The following is a 21,036-nucleotide window of genomic DNA, read 5'->3' as shown; positions in this document are numbered from 1 at the left end:
GTTCTCGTGACGCTGTCGTTTTTATGCAATCGTCATATTTCCAGAATCATCCCATTGTTGTTAAACCCCCTTCATCGTTCCATCGACGTCATGCCATCTTTGTAAGTCCTTCGTCATCACTGCGTTGTCGACATGCAGGCATTGTCATGGCCAACCCTGGCGAGTGAGTGTCAGCATAGTGGGCACATCCTACATTACGTGAGTGCTAATTCCATTGACATCGACAGTAATCGTGCCATGGGTGCTCCCGGAATTCTTTATTTCAATGAAATAGGTCACCCCCCCCCCCCCGCGGTCGATGCGTTTTACACTGTTGTGATAGGCAATCCCCAATTTTGCTTGAGGTGCGTTACTTTCAGAAAAAGCGACAACAGTCCTGCAGCTGAAATCATCGTTCTTATCATAGCCACCTTCGTCACACGCAGATCGAGGCATTGTCGGCGATCGTGCAAGCCGTGGGGAACCGCACGGAGGTCTACCTGGACGGTGGCGTGCGGACAGGAAGTGACGTCCTCAAGGCGATTGCCCTTGGTGCCAGAGCTGTATTCGTCGGTAGACCTGCGCTCTGGGGACTTGCCTACAACGTAAGAGTGTACATACTAGAATATTTTGCACAACCTCCAGGGTGCTGGCTTTTCCTGTGGCTAGCACCCTTAACCTTAAGGTGATAAATGTTTTATTCTAAACGGTTGCGAGCTTGAACTACACCTGCGTTGACAGAAGCTGTGGTTGAAAACTGTAATAGTTGTGACCACTCGTGTCCGCAGTAGCAAAACTCTCTTGCGCTAAAATTGTTTGTAAGAGAAAATTTGAGCCAATCCTGATACTGGGCATATCATTAACGAAGGCGGTCTGCCAATCGCAAGCATTACTTACGAACAAAGAGCTTTGGGATTTCGGCCCCGGCGTGTACCGAATAAGTGAGACGAGTGTTTGACAGCGCTATAGGTAGTACAATTTTTTTTCGTGAAGGCTTAGTGACGGCTCTCGCAGCTATGACCATGTTTACTTTCCACAAAAGGAAAACTTCATTTGTCCCAAACAATGATTCGATCTGATTCCTTCACCTCTTCAGGCACTGTGTGCACTATTGTGCACGCCATGATAGTGCTTCAAGAGCACAAGCACCTATGAACATTTAAAATCGCAAACATCTTGGCACACTTCTGATTTCATTTGTGCTTCATGTTTTGCTGCGTGTAAAGTGGTTTAGTAAAACGAGTTGGAATGTAGACATTTGGATGTTTTCTCTCGGTATCCGTATGCCAACGTGTAGCGAGTGTACTTATTTCGTTGTTTTTCAGTGTTTTACATCCAGTATATGTTTTAATGGCTGGATTGGTGCTTTCAAAGTAGGCTGGGCATTAAACATGGTTTTGTCACGTAAAACCCTATGAAGTAGTTGATGTTTTCATATCTGACGATCCTGTAAAGAGTTATCGCACGGAGTCCACATTCTGTAATCTTGACGAAACTCACTCAACAATTGAATATATTTAGGTCATTAAGATGCACTAGGCCTTTCACGATTCTTAAGATGTGTAGAATATGTTGAAGCAAAATTTTCCATGGGCACAATTAATTGGCGTCTGAAAGGATACGAAGTAAAGCCAAACCCAGCTGACTGAACGGGACTGAGGTAAAGGAATAACAAGACGCAAGGTCTTAAAATATTAAATGTGCAAATGACGAAGTTATAAGACGAGCGTTGGAAGCCGGTTATGTCTGCTTGTCTTACACTACGATTGGCAAAGTGACAGGCGAGGTGAAAGAGAACCAGGCAGTCCACATGTCGCCTCCGTCCGAAACACCGCTTACATTTGAGGGCAGCGCGATGTTGATTCAAAGAACAACTCCCCAGCTTTCTAAGCCACAAATTAGGTTGGTGGAAAGTGGAAGGCGGTTGTCTTATGTAACACGCCTGTTCCTGCTTCTCCTGGCAGCTTGTCTTGAGCTGGACATATCACACTTTTCACCTGTCCATCCATAAACGATGAAATCCAGACAATACATATATATGTTCTCTGCAAGATGTTGACAGGCGTCCTTGTCGACCGATGGCTCCAGCGACAACCCCAGTGTTGATCATTAAGGGATGAAAAAATGAAAAGGAGGCCATTTCCTACCGGCCACTGACCCTCAATATACACTCCCATTACTGTGTTAAAATTACGAAACATCAAACCGCTAACCACGCGTTTTATATCGGGTCCTAGGAGATGACCACGTGGTCCGGCGCTAAACCCAAGTATGTGCTTTAGGTGACAATCCTGGGAGGTTATCTAAAGTAGAGATTCTTTATGGTACCTCGAATAAAGGAATTGCAGCATTTTGATCAATGTGTATTTATTGAAAGCATCAAGCATACATTGACCGCAATTTCTCATTTTAGGGAACCGTTGGCGTCAAGAAAATGCTGGACATCTTTAGGACGGAACTTTACAGGGCTCTAGCACTCATGGGTGAGCATAACAGAACATACCGCCGTAAACTGTGCGTAACTTGTGCTTGAGCTAATAAGAGCACGTCAAGAATGATCTGTAGCCTCGTCTGTTGTGTTCCGCAGTTGGCAGTCTGAACGTAACCTGACGCAGCCGCAATCGGGGTTGAACGAATATAAAAGGAGGAAAGAGTGCCAAAGTTTCTTAGTGTCCGATAGAAACCAAGTTAAAATACAAGCTCACTTTAAGCGTGCCATTGAAAAGTATTGAACGCTCAGTTTATGCTGCACCTGAAAAGAAACAAATCAGACGCACAACATTGTTAGTTTCAAAATATTGAATTCAATTTAACTGGTAATTATTGGACCTGTACTCAAAATAAATCTGAAGTCCAGGTTTGGCTCTTTGTATGTGGAGTGTTTTCAAGGCTGTTTCTCGTGCGCGCTACGCAGTTTCTTGCCATTATTGCTGCTATGCGTATGTAGTCCTGCAACGATAGTTGGCGGTGTAGTTGGTGGTAGGTGTTACAATAACTGTTGACGCTGAAAAATATTTCAGGGCCAGAGGAACCTAATAAGTCTCATTATTGTTTTTCTTGGATCGCATAGATACAGTCAAAACTCATAAGGAGAGACTAAATTATAATCTCTAGAAACGTGGGTTTTAGGCGCTTAAAACGAGCACTTAAAACGTCATTTTAGGCACAGTGGGGGCCGCAATAGGCACTGTAAATTCTTCGCAAGTCGCGGCCTGATTTAGGTATTGAATGGATGAAGCCCATTTTTAGAAAAAGAACTGGCTAACTTTCACTTTTGATATCTGAGCGGTTGCAATTATATTGTGCCAGCCATCGCTTCACAGGGCTTTGCTACGCACACGAGAGGCCACTTTTTGTCAGTCCGCATACTGCAACCAACACGCTTAATAGATTTGTTCTAACACAATGAGCAAGTAGTGTATTGTATATTTACAGTACAAAGCATTATAATAGTGCGTCAAGTGTAATAAGCTGGAAAACACAAAGTGCTCAATGAAACCTGCAAAACAGTCCACGAGAAAAACTAAAAACCATGCCTAATGGGTTGAAGTCAATCAATCTCCCAGTAAGAAAACAAGAGTGTCGCTTACAATTCCGCGTAAGATTTCTAAGATCAGTAAGACTTAATTATAATTTAGATGTATTGCATTTCAATGTAGTGCATTTCCTGACTCATAATAAGCTCGTAGGTTGAAACCAAGCGTTAAACATCAACAGAGGTGAATGGAACGTGTTCTTCAAGAGAAGCTCGTATTGCCTCACAAGTGTTGGCGGTGGTGGTGGTGGTGCCACGCTAAAAAACCCGGCTACTCCCGGTGCACAGCGGGTGCGGGGAAAGCGAGCCGGTGCCAGATCACGTCACGCGTGCGACCAATCAGCGTCGTTTGGTATATCGCGGGGACGGAAATGCAAGGAAAAGGGGGTTGGCGCGCGCTCCGACGGGCTTCCCTCGCCTCAGATCAGTCTCGGCGCGTGGATGGGAAGGCATCACGTGGTGCGTTCCGCCGAGGAGCAGACTGCGTTTGACAAATGGTGCCGCGAACTCGCTCGGGAAAGGGTTAGTCGTCGACGTGCCGATTCTAGCATGAGGCCTTCCGAAGTCCAGGCGAAACATCAGGAAAAAGCCACCGACCCTGAGTTTCGGGCAAACGAAGCGGAACGCCTGGGACATCGTCGTCTTGTCCTCTAGGAACCCGGCAGCAGTGGTGCACGCCTCGTAACTACGGGGAAGTAGTAGGTCAGGTACACATACGACAAGCTTCGCTTACCCCAATTTTCTTGACATGGGAAGGGATGGTCATTTTTTTTAACTTCCGTATATTTGACAGCTTAACGCCCTCTGAGATTTTAGGGCAAACGCCTGCAAGAACCTCCGAAACTTTCTTCAGCAGAAAAATTTCACTTTTCTAAAACAGACTGCAACTGTGCATCAACGTTTTCGACAGCCGCTGCCGCACACGTTGGATGCTTTAAACTTGTTTTATGGTGTGGTAGCTGTGTCTTGTGCACTGTTCACACGAACTCCAAATTAAGCGCTCTTTGTATATCGCCACGACTTTATTCTTCGCTAAGTGTTTCTGTTTAGATAGGACGTTGAGGTGGAGAGATCGAGGGAGTATGTGCGCCAAGCAGTAGTTGAGCCGGAGCTTGAGAGAGAGAGTAGTGATGACGTAACCATGACGTGTAGGGTTCTAATGTACTCCGATTCTTGGTGTATGCTCAGCACGGCTCAACGTCGACCTCTAACAGCTCCGCTGTTAAAAAATGACATTATAGGTGCGGGAATGTCAACTTTTTCGAATACTAAACAAATACTGAATAATAAGCATGAAATATCGAATCCAATACCGAATAGTGTAAGGCAGACACATATCTTTACAGCCAAAATAATCATGTTGGGAATAATTATGTATCACACTTGTAGACTAGTGAATAAAGGACAGCTAACTATACGAAAAAATATGGAAACAGTTTTGAACACAAGATTACACATTGTTGTTGCAAAATTATGCAGAAACCATCGACGATGATTGTCAATGTAAGCGAATAGCCCGAACTAACAGGAGAGCGAGCGACCGCCCACCCCTTCTGGCCGCTCACCCCGCAAGTCTATTGCCCGAGAGCACGTGCCCTTTCCCTACGCGCCTTCCTTTGCCTTCCCGGAATGCCTTAGATGTAGCCGTGGCGAGCGAACGCGTCCGCTGTTTGGTATCTTTGGTGCGCCGGCATCAGCGTTGGACGAAACGCATGCCTGCGCCGGCGGTGTATTTTTTGTGGGCGAGAATATGCCTGCATGGATTCTTTTCCGCCGCAACGTCCACGATGGTCTGGTCACCGCTAGACTGCCAGCCACATGTGCGGCGAGCGAGCGAGAGACAGCCGCACCTCCTCCTGCCTCCGCTTCCTCCCCGCCTCTCTTCTTCTCCCCACCCAGCAGCGAAGTGACCTTCGTGCTGCTATCGCTTCAACGCAAACGGAGCGGCGAGAACACAGCACGCAATAAGGTATGAGCCGTCGGCGCACCTAGACTCTGCCCCTAAAGCAGATCGCTTTCAAGAAACAACCCGCGCGAGCGCGTGCGGCCGCGCAATGCGCAGTTGCTTTTGGAGTAAAATGCCGCGCCCCTCCTCCCTCCCACCCCCGGCGCCTGGCGCGAGCCGAAGAAGGCGCGCTTCCTCCCCACTTTCCTTCATTGCACGCGCGAGATTGAGCCACTGTCGCCGGCTCCATTCACACGCTTTCACTCGGACATACAGCCGCGACGGTGTTATCGCCCTTGGACTTTACACGGAACATCACGGCGACGGCAAAAATGCGTCTGGAGTGTCCATATAATTGCTATCACAATAAAGAAGCTATTCGCTTTTAAAAACAGAGCCGTTAATCAGCACACCTCTACCGGTAATATAGGTGGTTTTACATATTAGCCCAATTTCTCATTTTTGTTCTCTCCAGCGGCGCGAATGCCAGCGTGGAAGGCGACCGCCATCCTCCTCTCTGGCGTAGCCCTCTCTCGCAGCCGCCACATGGGGGACATGTTGGCGGGAGGTGAGGGGGCCTGTTCTATTACTCACCTTAGGCTCTTCTGCCCAGCCGCTTCCACCGCAACATCTAAACGTTATTTTCTAGATACGATAGAGATACGGTAGAGATACGATAGAGATACGGCGAACTACTTCTCTAGTCCAGGCAGGAGGAGCCTTCACTTTTACAAGAGAGAGCAACAAGAACAAATGACAACCAAACATTGAAAAGAAATGCAGAAACTAAACAACATACGCCGGGTTAGTATATTTAAAGGGTCCCTGAAACGGTTCGAACAAATTTTGTAGACGTGTAGGGTACAGCTACAGTAAAACTTTCGCGTCACAATTTAAGACCAGCGTCTCATATCAAGAGAGCTACGGACGATTACAAGTTGCCCTCCTCCCTAGCCATGCATTTCCTCCTTAACTCGTTCGCCGAGTGATCGGGCCAAAGCTCCGCCTTCGCTGACTCTACGTCAGGTTGTGACGTACGTTGTCGTCTACTTCCGGTTGTCTTGGAGCCAGCGCGTGAAGGTTCTCCAACCCAAGGAGGTTATAAAAAAAAACTTCTGGAGTGGAGATGCCGCGCCGCGGCTGACGCCGGCGACCGCCATATTGCTCCGGGCAGAAAGCGCAGCAGCGCCGCTTGGGCCCTTGCAGTAGTTCGGCAGTTGCGGCATTTATAGTGTTTAGTTACGGTCTGCTGAGCGGTAGTTCTGCGTTTGTAAGGGAACATCGAAGCTCTGCTGAACGGGATGGTGAACGCCTGCGTCACACGAATCGTGCGAAGCCAAAGTCAGGAGTAACGTTTCACGTGTATATGTAGCGCGAAGAAGCCTTCAATCGCTCGACCATTGCTGTGCACTATCTCCGTCGAGGAGCGCTGTTGTACATGAAATCTACTTTTAATTGGCTAATATTGGCTGAAACAAGCTTTTTTCTGCATGTTTGTGCGACAGGTTCCCGAAAGAGAAAGCGCTGCGTGACGCATGGCAGCCCGCTGTTCGCAGAGATAGATGGCTGGGCGCCTAAAGATTCGGATGTTCTTTGCTCGGTGCACTTTGAAGAGGGTTGTTTTGACAGTTCTGGTCAAACGACAAGGCTGCGACAGGGCAGCATTCCAACCATTTTTCTAGTGTTCTCCGCACATCTGCATAAAAAAGGGAGTTCGTAAGAAATGCTTGCTGTTCGTATATATTTCCGGTGCGCTTGCATATGAGATTCCGCATGTCGAGAGGAATTATTTACTACTTATTTATATAAAATGATACAGCTCACAGACCTGGCGGACGTCGTAGCTGCGTCTCACAAGTTGACTGTTTATAAGCGTGGCACGCAACTGTTTCGCATCAAAACAAGAAAATAACTGACCTAACTGGCAAATAAAGAGTATTGCCAGTCACATATCGTGTGTGTAAGAACACGATATGTGCCTGGAGCAACAGCAGTTCTTGTGCAGCCATAGGTATCCTATCTCGGCGTAATTTAACTTAGGCTGGATCGCGAATATTACTGTTTTCGGAGGTCAAGTTGCCGTTGCATGCCGTCGTGTAAAGCTCTATACAAATCAGAGTTCATACAAATTCGTCTATTGCGCACTCACGATCTTTACAATATTTAAAAGCCATTATTCGTAGTTACTGAACCGTGCGCCTTAAGAAGTGACATTATCAGCATGCCTTTAATTTTGGGCATTGGTGAAATTTTTTTGTTTTTGCGCAGCCTAAAATATGTTTGTTTTGATGTGTTTGCATTTTATGTATGCCTGTTTGGTATTGTTTTCCTATAGTATACACTGTGATGCACCAGGTAGTTATGCAATATTTTATTCATTTTTTCCACCATGTAAAATGTTTTATGCTTATTTTTATCAAAATAGCCAGGACATAATAAAAATTTATTTACCACTTTACTGATTTCACCTTGTACTTCGTGTCACTTCAGTAATGTGGCAAGCTGATGCGCATGAAACGCGTTACAGCTTCAGCCCACGTATTCTTGCGTTAACAACTGCCTTGTGCATTTGTCCTTAGCCTGACATGACAGATTACTGGGGATTCCTGATCATAGAACTAGGCGACATGAAAGCCCTAGCGTCGCTAACTCAATGATACGACGGCCGCTTTCCACTTCTTTTACGGAGTTTTCGTCACTTTATTTCGTCACAATTCTTTCAGAAAAAAGTTACTCTAAATTCGCCTAATTCACCTCTCTGTGCACGCTTTATCGCCTCAGTTCAATCGCGTAATCACTTTTAGAATGTTAAATGTGGCTTTCCCATCATCATCAACTAGCCCAGCACCGCGTGTTCTTCCCATCATTACCTTTCGTTGAACTCCTATCACCCAGCTAAACCCCTTTAATCCACGATTATTTACTCCTAATTCAACATTATTACAGTCTCAACACACTTCATTCACCTATCTATATTCATTGTTACTGCAGTTCGCATGCTTAATTAATATTGTATACTTAATAGTGGTATTGCACGCGCTATCACCTCTTATCCTAAGAGGATCATTTCGTGTCAACAGCACGGTTTTGAAACGGCCTTGAGACGGACACCCCACCATGAGGTATGCATAAAAGGTTGTCGCATTAAAAAAAACATCTGCGCTAAATAAATCATAGTAATTCTCCCGCTTTCATCATAAAACGCCACCACGAAATCGCACTGGTTACGCTACCAGCGCGCAAGCAGCGCTCGTTCTTGCCTGGATCAAGATGGCCGCCAACCGGTTTTCCAGGCTTCAGCCGGTCGCATGGGCGCGCATAGGGGATCTCCACTCCAGAAGTTTTTTTATAACCTCCTTGCTCCAACCTCTCCGCTAGCCGCCCGGCCGTCGATCCCCAGCGAGAGCAATCAAGCAGCGTGCGTTGCGAGCGTACTGTCGCAGTGCCGAGCGTGTGCGGTATTCCGGTAACTACAGGCGAGCTGGGTATTTGGACGGATATTCAGAAGCGTAAACAAAAGCCCCTCCATACCGCTGTGGTGAAGGAGCTTCGTAGACGTACGTGAGCGGCCCGATCGGCATGCATGGTCCAGCCAATCTGGTGGCGCAGAGCTTAACCAGCCAAATACAGAGCTAATATTCCTGTAACCAAGTGTAAAACATTTTAAACACATAAAAAGACAACGTGTTCAAGATTACGCTCCTGCCAAAAATTTTAGCCAGCAGCAAAGTAGAAAATCTTGGTTACTGCTGTATTAGCTTTGTGTTTGGTTGAGCTTCGTGCCGCCAGGTGGCTGCACCGTGCAAGCAGTTCCAGTTTGCCCCTCCGTTCATCATGTAAAACGTGGTAAAACGGCCAGTACACTTGCGCTTGCGTTTACTTTAATACAGGACAAGCTAAATTCTATTGTGGCAATCCTTCGACGTGAAGTGACGGCCGCAAACGCGTATCTAGATGCTGGCGCCGTTTGGATACCATCAGTCCGATGCGCTGCAGCCACTCCGCTCGTCTCCTGCCTTGCAGCGAGGCACGATGCCGCAGTTTGACATGTCGCCGATCGCTACGTCTGCAGCCCACAACGCACGGGCGAACCATGGTGCTTGCGAATCGAAAGAACAAGACCAACACTGACCACGCAGCTCTCGTCAACACGGAGCACGTTTTAGCACAAGCAGACGACACTTGCTGTGGGCCGGGAGTGTTTTAGTGTAGTGATACATGTCCTTGTGCATTCTCTTTGTGCTACTTCCTTTTATGAAAACATTAACTAACATCTAAACTATTACGAACAACATTTGTTCACCATAATGTTGCAAAAATTACCGCTGACGCGCCCTTGGCAGCCAATCGAATAACTGGCACAGTGACGTGTTATGGTCAAATCGCGTCACTTGGTCACAAACCTCAGCCGATTGGCGTGCTGCGATCGGTAGCGATGTACCTTTTTAAAACCTTATAATAAATTACACGCTTTACGTGGAGCGCTGCTTTTCGGACCTCATCCCTGAAAAACAGCAGCTGTTGAGCCATGGTCTACTCAGGGTACCAGCACCGGACTCGGAGCGTCCAGTACTTGAAGATTCGCCGAGCACTTCTGGCTGACGTTGTTTGCATGTTGTTCACTAACACGCGTATGGCATTCATTAGGGGTCGCAGAAGAGTTACCAATTGCTTATCTGTATTCTGCAACTCAGTCGATGCAGTACTTGTTGTACTGAAGGCGGCTTCTGCTGTGGCTCTGCTACTGGTCGTGTAGGCGTAAGAGGTGGCCATTCCTTTGTAGAGTTAGATGTCCCAGCTTCATCTATTCCAACCTCGGCGTTCGCCGCGCTCAGAACAGCAGCTGGTGGTGTTCCTTGAAGAGTCGACATATGTTTTTAAAGTGGACGTTGTCCGTCGTGAGGACCTTCAGTGGCGACGTCGTCTTCGTCGGACTTTTTCAGCCGCCTCTTTGTGGATTCAGCTGTCTCTCACCATTTGTTTAAGAATATAAATCTTTCTTAATCTGTGGACATTCTCTGCAAGAAGCACTGTGAGCACCCTGACAGTTAGGGCACTTCAGTGTAGTTGTCTTCTGAGTGGGGTTCGGCACATCGGGGGCATACTGCGGAGTTTCTGCAAACGCACTTCACATGGCCGATATTCTGACAGTTGAAACACTGCATAGGTATCGGAACAAATGGTCGAACCTGGTGGCGAAAGTGGCCTACCTTCACGTAGGAGAGAAGATAGTCTCCTTTGAACGTTATTCTGACAAAACATGTTGCCGAGGCAGCCGACGTACACAATGACGTTGTTTTCACTTACTGGTTTTATGAGAACTGGCAGGTGTGCATTGGGAATTTCGTTGTCAATGTCATAAATGACTTCTGATACAGTGGTACCATCAGTGTACACGATGCATCGGCCTTTGATGTTGCCCAGCTATGCTGCAATGTGCTCAGCCCACTCGGGTTCACTACATCAATCGCCAAGATGTTCTTCCTGACATCCTTGATCTCGTTCGTACCGGTGTTTTCTAGATACAAGAAGAGAGCTTGCCTGTTGAGCACGCGTATATTGTCAATTGTGTTCTGTGGCATGAACAGGATAGAATGGGGCCATCGTTGAGGCGCAGTTTCCATGATGGTCGAACTTGACGCTGCAGACGCGTTCATGATCCTTCGTTTGGCCTTGCCACCTGAGGCAGAGTACAGCTCGGTGTCCTCGCTCTCACCAGATGTATTTCCTTGCTTCCTCGAAGCGATTAAAGCAGGTGGACCGGAACCAGACGGGGCCCCATGAGGTTGTACATCCATCACCGCGATATACGGGGCGGTATCCCCACAATTGCAGAAAAACTCAGAGACGGGAGAGATGCGTTCCACAGAAGAAACACTTCGTTTTTCTCTCCACTGTACATCATAGGGACCACAAAGCAATAGTTACCATAATAACAAAGTAAAGAGAAAGTAAGAGAAGATAAACGAAGGTATGTGTATGTGTATTTATTCAATTATTATAGCAATTAACCATATATAACTCAATATAGTTATCAACAAGTACAGCCTCGCTGGTCTTCCATCTTCACATAGTGGAAGGCTCTGATTCTTTTTGAGCACTCTTATTCATTCATTAAGAAAATATTTATCTTCACAAGTTCAAGGCAATATTCATGGGAAATATTGACAAGTTCGAAAGGCATTCATTGATTGTGCTCGTGGGCACAGACGCTTTTGTAAGCTTCAGGGTGGAAAAGTTCCTATCGCATGAGGCTTGTGAATATTCCATGTTCACCTGAAACATCGAAAATAGCGAAAAATGCTGGAGTGGAAGTTAAATGCCATTGTCAAACAGTTGAAAACAGCCGCTATACCAAATACAGGTTGAGGAGGGTCTCAGAGTTCTTCTTCGCGATTAAATTATGGGGTTTTACGTGCTAAAACCACGATCTGATTATGTGGCACGCCGTAGTGGGGGGACTCCAGAAATTTGGACCACCTGGGGTTTTTTAACGCGCACCTAAATCTAGGTACATGGGTGTTTTCGCATTTCGCCCCCATCAAAATGCGGCCGCCGTGGCCGGGATCCCTTCTTTGCAATTATTCGTAGAAATATTGCGCTGCCGTTCAATTCTAATGTTTCCCAGCAGCCTTCGGGTGCATTCGCAGAATAATTATCACGTCAACATTTTCATGGGCAAGAACACGTCATGAACTTTGATTATGTGGGCGAAGCGTTTTTAATGTACGAAATGCTAGAGAAGTAGGCTGATTGACGCAGAAAACAGACGTCACTTTCTCCATCTGTAGGCTTTGAGCGGTGCGCAGCTTTCCATAAACACCACGCAGGCATTCTAACATTGCCCTTTCCGTTTTTCTGTTAACGTCGTTAACACAGCCCTTTCTAATGCATGTTCCAGATATATCGAATCCTTGATCTCATACGTGCGATACCTGACCTTTATGTCCATTGCTTGGCATACTGCTATGACGTTGGTCATTGCTCTTCATGTCACTTCAAGGCACTCCTCTAGAAGGAACATTTTCAAAACTTGACCTTGAGGGTACAGTAGTAAAATTCGATTCCTACTGCTTGCAAGAATTCTGTTATTGAACCTTGCAAGCGTTCACACCAGAAATAGAGAACGCTAAAAGTAAACTTGCTTTCAAGTTCTATCAACAACTGTAGCACCCCTTGTTCTCATATTGCACTTTATATCATGCTTACATATTCTAGATAATCAGCTCAGTAATATTTTTTCCGCGAGGATTGCTTCATGTTTGCCCCTTCACAACCTCTGACAAACGCGTTTAACTTCCACCCCAGCATTTTTCGCAATCGCCCATGCTTCAGGTGCACATGGAATAGTTTAATACACATGTAATAATAAATTGATTCCTGTTTTCCAAAATAGGTCATAGGCCTGCGCATAATATATATATATATATATATATATATATATATATATATATATATATCACAGGCCTCAGCAGCACACGCAGCACAGTCACAGCGTAAGGTGGAAGAGTGAATCCATAGGAACTCCATTTTCGGCAACACCTACTAGAGGGTCTTCGCGACGAAGTCTCATTGCATCGTTTTCACGGCAGCGAACTGAGCTGTCCACCTGGCGTCGACGGCGAGCTGCAGCTTGTCCTGCTCCCTGCACAGAGGTCTGCTGAGCCCGAAGTTGCCTGGTTGCAGCCGCGCGCGTAGCTCTACGATTCGCTTCTTGAGTAGCGGTTCGTACCTTGTGAGGAGGCGCCATACCGTGCACAGAAGAGTAAGCACACGTGTCGATATTACGTGGAGCGCATGTTACATCCCTTGACACGTGCCACTGTGCGATGCAACTGCTACATGTCGTGACACCTGGTGGAGTACAGAGCAACTGCAATGCGAAATTTCCACGTATCGACGCTACACGGCGAGCATCTCATATCGCGTGACAAGAGGCGCGATACGATGCTGCTGCTGCTGATGATGATTATTATTAATAGACATCCCTTTGAAACGGGGCAATCATAAAAATGGTCACCTAGCCTTCTTGAGTTAATCAGGTATGCTATACATGTTTTCTTTTTAGCATTCTTGTATACATGTCCTTAATATAATTTTTCTGCTTAAAAACTTCTCTGTCTACCTTATACCGCTGTCTATGCAACTCCTACATGGCGTGTCACCTTGTGCAATAAAATGCAACTGCAATGCAAAGTGTGCACGTATCGACGCTACGCGGCACGCATCTAACGTCGTGTGACTCCTCGCGCGCGGGAATCGGTGATCTGATAACCACCGCGCGTTGAAGACGAGCGGCCGGCTGGTCGACGGGGAGTCAGCGGTTTTGCTGCAAGCGATAGGCGTGCAAGAGGCTGGGTCAACCTTATAGAAGTCGGGTGCAGGTTACGAAAAAAAAAAAAAGCAACCTGCCCCCCCCCCCCCCCTCTTCTTTCCATGCCTCGTTCAGCTTTTGTGTCCGATCGGATTGTCCTGCGGCTTCACCGGGTGTCCTATGAAAACAAATACGTCATTTTGTCGCTTCAATTCTCAAACTATAAAAAGCTGACTTTCAAAGCATTATGCAAGCTTGCATTATGCAATCGTCTTGCTTCAAAATTACGTAAAGCACCCACTGTGTTACGGCGCCAGGCGAGTTTTTTTCCCCTCGCCAGAAACTGGCGTAGTTCCTTCGCGCGCTAGGAGCGCCTTTTTTCCTTTCCAATTAACCACTATGATTATCGACATCTATATATTGTTATCAGCAGTAGTAGGAGTGCCTACACGGCAACGCTTGAAACGAAATCGCAGACCTTTGCGCAACTGTGCGAATCCCATATAGATGCACTTCTGAGAGAGTCTTTGCAACGGCACTTATGCATACTACCATGTTTTCCCGCTCAAATTAATTCAAAAGCCAGTATATTATATTCAGCGCCAGCGGCTTCAATCCAAGCGGAGCGACCTTCTGAACCTCGCATTCCGAGGAGAGCAAAAATTTGTGAAAATGTTAGGAGTTGAAACCCTTCGTTCCGAATAAAAGAGCAAGATGAAAAACCAGTCGCCTTCCTCCCATGTCACTAATGACAACGTTTAGACAGGCTTTTATTATTTTCTTTTTCGAGAGCGACGCAGACAGGAGACGCCAATTCGAGTAAAACATTGCGATAAAATGCCCACATGAAATTGTTAAGAGAGGGAATGACGCACGCCTGATGTGGTCGTGGCTCTCAACCGACGCATCTTCGAGCGATTCAATTATCACTAGGTTCTGGTCGGTTTTGGTCACTTGTTAACAGAAATAATTTTTACTAGGTTATCGGTCTCTGACCAATTACGGGCAGTCCAGAAGGCCCGCGATGTGGCTGAAGGGCTCGGCCTGACAGCTCCAACGTGGGAGCGGCCCGCGTCAACCCAGGGTTGACCTTCAGGACTCAATAAAGTTCTTCATACCATCATACCATAGGTTATCAGTAGCCTCCAATCGAGCACGTTGTCATAAAAAGCAACCGGTAATCACAGTGTGAGTTATTGAGCAACTAACTAAACAACTACACATTACATCAAACTAATACCACTGTATTCACTGGTTATCATTACTACTAATATACAATGTGAAGTTTTCCCAGTTTTACACACGATAATGTCACGGATATCAAATGAATTGTCATAAAACGAGTGATTCAACTATATTTACTGGGAATTGGTATGATTAAGTCAAGAGTCATGATGAATCATTTATTTTACTGGTGCAGTGGTAGCTTTCATTGGTGGAAGTCGTCATTTCTATAAATCAAAAAGTCAATAAATGAGTATGTCTTTGGTTATTGCTGCTGCCTGATTACACCCGGTTATTAGAACTCGCTAGTGATACACTCAATTCGATAATCTCGTACGTTCATATAGCCTAGCGTCATGGATATCCAATGAAAAGTTATACAAACGATGATTCACCTGTAATAGCTCGGAGATGATAAGATTGAATCACTAGGGATCATAAATGGCTTTGTTCATTATGGCAATGGCAGTCTTCATTCGTGCACGTCGTTGTTGGTATCAATCAAAAAGCTACATGAGTGTTTCTTTTGTTACCAATGCTAACTGATTACGCCCATTTGTTAGTGATCTTTAGTGATATGCTCGGTTGTACGTTCTCGTTTTTTGTACACTATAGCGTCATGGATATCACATGAAAAAGTGTCATGTACAATGATTGAATTATAACTAGCAGATGGTGTTATTGGGTAGGTAGAGTAGACATTGGAGATAGTAGACGCTTCACTTGATATCCTTAAAGTTATAGGTTTGTCATGTTGTGCACAGTATCATGTGGTGCGCAGTGTCCGTGGTGTTGTGCGATGCATCGGCGAAATGACGCGAAGGCGACCAAGACGCCAAAGAGGCAACTACGCTTGCATCTAGCGAACGGAACAAAACGATAAATAAGAACGGAAATGATTAATGAACCAAATCGGCCAATATCGGAATAATATGTGAAGAACGAGGAAAAGGAAGAAGAATTGCTGTGAGAAGCTCGTAGGGCAGCACCGGAAAGAGCAGTGCCATGCCGCAGGAGCTCGTCGTGACCTGGGGTGCTGTGCAGGATGCGCTGAGTTTGGCGAAACTCGAGATCTTCACGAGCTCTGGCGACGCCCCAAGATGAAAGAACTAAGGGTAACAAGACAAAGTTTGTCTGTCGGCACACCTCCAGTTTCATTGGCTTATCTAGGTTCACTCCGGGTGGCTATCGTCTCTTGGGCGTTGCCATACGGGAGATCGAGAAACTGGGGCTCACGTAATCTTACCGTTGGTGCATGGTCGTGCCTACTTTCACTTGTTTGTCGTTCAACCGAGTGCATTACAGGCACAAGCAAGTTATAAAATAAATGCCTTTAGTGCAATAATATTAGTCACATTAACGTGGGTTATAAGCATTTTAAAGTTTACAAGACGTACATTGAATGTGTATTAGACTAATTTGTAGTTTAATACGTTGCGCGGTATACCACGAGGGGACGCTACCCCTCCACTTCTTTCCTCTGGATTGGATTGGCGCAGCTCGCTACGTGCTTGCGCTAGCATTTTCGAGCACAGATTTGTGTGCGCTTAGTTTTCGCACTGGGCTTTCAACACGTCGCTCATTACTCCTTCTCTTTCCTCTGGATTGAATTGCTGCGGCTCGCTACGTGCTTGCGCTAGCATTTTCGAGCGCAGATTGTTGTGTGCCTGGTTTTCACACTGGGCTTTCAACAGATCGCTCGTCGCTCGCGCTAAAGTAAGGCTGCGAGACGAAGTGAGCGTCGCCTAGCGAAGAAGTGGTTTGCCAGGCGCTTACCGTGTAAGCACTCAGGAATGCCGCAGAGCACTCATACAAGGGCCAGAAAACTACACTTTATTTTCTTTTACTTTGTGATGCACCTTCATACTGGCTAGCGCCGAGCGATGGCTTCTAACAACCGCAGGAAAAATTCTTTATATTTGGTAGCCCCGAGCGATCCGTGGCTTATAACAAACGCAAGAAAGGGTCTTTGCAGCGCACGTGGGCGTTGACTGCTACCACATCCATCTTAGGTGGGACTCTAGCAGCGGTGCTGTTACCCTGTACCCACCGCTGACGAGGTGTCACTTCACTTTTAAATACGAAGCATTTCTTCGCGAACATTTGCCACTTTGACAGAATCTATCTAGCCGCCTACGTTTTAACGCGATATAGTTTAGGGCCCCGTGTCGCAGAAAATCCAGCGTCGGCAACCGGCATGTGATCGAGGATGGCGGAGAAAATAATTTAACCACATCGACCGCGCAGACCCTCCACGTGGTGCAAGGTTTGCGTGAACAAAAATTGAATGTCTCAAGTTGAAATCCGTCAGAAAAATGGTAAAGTACGACTTTACCATTCGACGTGGGATTCGCCGTCGGATTGTTTAGCAATCGGCGTTCGATTGTACTTTTAATGTACGAGAAAACCAAATTCTGCTACGAGGAAACACAAACACAAACCCCTTTTCCAGCATTTCTACCAGACCTGCGCCTGTCGGGGCAATAGCAAGCAATTCATAAAATAATAAAAAAAGGTGCTAGGGCCTTCACATTTTAATATAAGACCACTTATATTGCCCCTGGAAAAACTTCTTTCCAGCAATGCATTTCAGTTTAAAAGTGAAGCTCACTTTAAAGGGATCGGTGTAAGCTTGGTCTTTGTAAGCTGGCTTTCCCACGTGCAGTGTTGCAATGAATGAAGCCTACTTGCCCTATGCAAATGATGCGATGCGAACGGGTTCCGATAACGCTATCGCGTTCTACTCTTAAAGGCGCAGCTTAAGCGTCCTCCAAATTTTGGAGCTCTCATGGTCGTTTAGTTAACTTGGTATTTACCAAAACTGGCATAGTATGACAAGAGTGTATGACGAACATAACTGATAGGTCATGACATGAATATCATGACATGTGTGTCATGTAGGTCATGAAACAGCTGCCTACGTCTTGGTGCTCTCATGGTCGTTTCGTTAATTTGGTATTTACCAGAATTGGCATAGTATGACAAGAGTGTATGACGAACATAAATGATAGGTCACAACATGAATGTCATAATATGAGTGTCATGTAGCTCATGAAACAGCCGCCTAAAATGACAATGACTCAGCAAAAAATCATCACTCAAAAACTACAGAAATGGGTTCGGACGTGGGTACTAAGTGAAGGAAACACTAAAGGATGATAGTAGAAGTCATAGACATGAGCATGACTCAGCAAAAATGACAATGACTCAACGAAAAAAGATTAACACTCAAAAACCACTGGAATGGGTTCGGACGTGGGCACAAATGAAGGAAACACTAAAGAATGATGGTGGCAGTCATAGTCATGAGCATGACTCACCAAAAATCCCAATGACTCATCGAAAAAAGATTAACAATCAAAAATGACTGAAATGGGTTCGGACGTGGGTACTACGAGATGGAAACACTAAAGGACGACGGGAGAAGTCATAGTTATGAGCATGTCTCAGTAAAAATGACAATGACTCATCAAACTAATTAACACAGAAAAGCCACTTGAATGGATTCCGAAGTGGGCACTAAGCAAAGTAAACACTAAAGGATGATGGTAGAAGTTTATAGTCATGAGCATGAGCATGGCTCAGCAAAAATGCCCATGGCTCAGCGAAAAAGATTAACACTCAAAACCCGCTGGAATAGGCTCTGACGTGAGTACTAAGTGAAGGAAACACTAAAAGATGGTAGAAGTCATAGTCAAGAGCATGACTCAGCAAGAATGACAATGACTCAGCGAGAAAACGTTAATGCCCAGAACCCACTGAAATGGGTTCTGACGTGGGTACTAAGTAAAGGAAAAGGCTAAAAGGTTTATGGTCGAAGTCATAGTCATGGGCATGACTAAGGATTTCGCCTTAATGTCTCTTAGGCCTAGCTAAAGGGACTCTTGAGGAACTCATGGCATGATTGCGATGACATGCGTGTTCTGTAGGTCATTAAGCAGCCGCCTACGTCTTGGTGCTCTCATGATCGTTTCGGTAACTTGGTAGGCTCCCCGGGGAGCACACTGCTTCGCATAACATCGATGCCCACAGGGCGTGGGATCTGCCGGCTTTTTGACAATAACTTTCTATTTATTGAGTGTGAACGCCCGTGATGGGGCCCACAAAGTTCACGCTATAGTTGACTGTCTCCCAATGCAGACTAAGGCTCGCCCCGTCAGCATCCACTAAATTTGGGATAGAGTTGTATGCGGCCAATTCGTCACAATGAATAATGGTCGACCGCTCACCGTACGAGCTGCCTCGTGCGTGCGACCCTGTATCCGATTGTAAGCTTTCGCCTCACTGTCACCACTCGCGGCAAAAAGTTCCCAGTTTAATAATGCGCTCGATCTCCGTTTGTCATCACAAATTTATAGCATTCAAAACTAAAAACAGATACCTTAAGAAAGTAAATGCTTGTTATTTTTTGTTGTATTTTAACGTATTCGATTGAGGGAAAGTGTAGGTGCAAGAACGCACCGCATGTGCCCTGTTCGCATTCGACGGAGTATAGAAAGATAATGCCCGAAAGAGGAGGCACGCCCTTGACGCGCTCGAGAAAGGCGGGACAAGCTGCTCACGGCAAGTGTGCAGATAGAAAGCGGGACAGTGACGGTATTCCGAAATTGCGATAGTACGTTGATAACAATACGCGGCGCTGGCGCGTTTTGTTGCCCAGTCTTCTGTGCTTGAAGCGCAGAAGCACTGTGCCGCGCAGGGTGCGCTCATGTTGTCATACGCGGCTTTATTTTGACATTTCTTTTTGCCTACAGTTCTTGCGCGTTCCTTGCTATCTCCGTTTACTGACTGCCATCGAGTAAACTCGGGTAAACCTCGTGCGAACGAGAAACTCGGCGCATCCTGCATAGCACCCCAGGTCTCGAAAAAAGTTGTTTCATGGAAGCTGAACATGCCAGCTCAGCTATATGCAAGGCTTCCTCATTTGAGGTGTTTATTACATGAAGGGGAAAAGAATACAGTAGGACAACAGCTCTAGAAAATCACCCTCACAGAAAGCTATAGAGCCCGCGTATGGCAATCAAACTTCGCAACACTTTTTCCATACACGGTGAACGCTTGTCGTCTGTGCACGCACCTTGCTTTCCAACACACGCCTTTGTTCTTTTATGTCCCCCTTCGTCCTGCCCCATTGTAGGGGAGCAACCCAGCAGCAATTTGCATGCTTAAATTCCGAGCTTTTCCTTTCATTGATAGTTTGGAATTCCAGTGTGTATGACGGATGGTGGAATCGTATAGTGATACCTAGGCTAAGCCTGAGCCCATCTAGAAGAAAATAAAATGGAAACAAGATGTCATCTTTGATATACTTAAATCATAAGCGGCACGCGCTTCTCTAAGTTTTATTGACTGCCACCGGTAGCTCGACTTTGACATGTTCCTCTCGCGAGTAGTGGTTCCTGTCGTTCTCGTGGCACTGCAAAAGAACGTGATTCACACCAGCTGCGTAACTGTCCAATTTTTATTGTTTTGTGTTCTGCAACATCAATCAGCGTTTATTGATGCACCCTGACTTCTTATTTTGTCGTTGCAGGTCACTCATCCGTGGACACTCTTCGGCCACATAACTTGATTCGCCAGGAACGCTATGGCCTTCTATAAAAGGCTTCTGGTAGTGCGAACCCTACTACGAAATGCCAAATAGCTTACGCAAGAAACATGAAATACTGCGCATTATCAACGGGAAAAGAAACTAAAGGCCCGACATAGCGCACTGTCGTGTCGCTAATCCCCCTTATTTCCACGCATTTATAGCGCGGCGTTTCAACTTCTCAGCGAAAATAATTCTGAGTCTGAAAAAGGTATACCGTTGTAATAGTTTATTTTGATGCGCAATAAATTATTCCAGCTAATAAGTCCTTGTACTGTGGTATATTAATTTAGATATTTATTTCATGACGCACACTTAGTAGTTTCCAGAAGTTCCCACTGCTGAAGTTTGCATCTCACTCGCATACTGAGATCCTAATTAGCGCTGAGAAGACAAAGATCGCCAGACATAATAACTATAACACGTGGCGCTTATATATCTCCTTGTCT

General features: G+C 45.9%; 1 protein-coding gene across 1 annotated transcript in view; it reads left to right on the top strand.

The window, feature by feature from the left end:
- Positions 1 to 20,798, top strand: part of LOC119441510 (2-Hydroxyacid oxidase 1-like) — a 175,671-nt gene extending 154,873 nt beyond the window's left edge. Inside the window, 3 exon segments of the mRNA XM_037706129.2 lie at positions 426 to 584; positions 2,393 to 2,462; positions 20,531 to 20,798. Coding sequence (XP_037562057.2) covers positions 426 to 584; positions 2,393 to 2,462; positions 20,531 to 20,598 — 297 coding nt within the window. The 3' untranslated portion in view covers positions 20,599 to 20,798.
- The last annotated feature ends 238 nt before the right edge of the window (positions 20,799 to 21,036 follow it).

The sequence above is a fragment of the Dermacentor silvarum genome, chromosome 2 (genome assembly GCF_013339745.2).
Source record: "Dermacentor silvarum isolate Dsil-2018 chromosome 2, BIME_Dsil_1.4, whole genome shotgun sequence".
NCBI lineage: Eukaryota > Metazoa > Arthropoda > Arachnida > Ixodida > Ixodidae > Dermacentor > Dermacentor silvarum.
The sequence above is the reverse complement of the archived record's forward strand: the minus strand, read 5'-3'. Positions and strand labels throughout refer to the sequence as shown.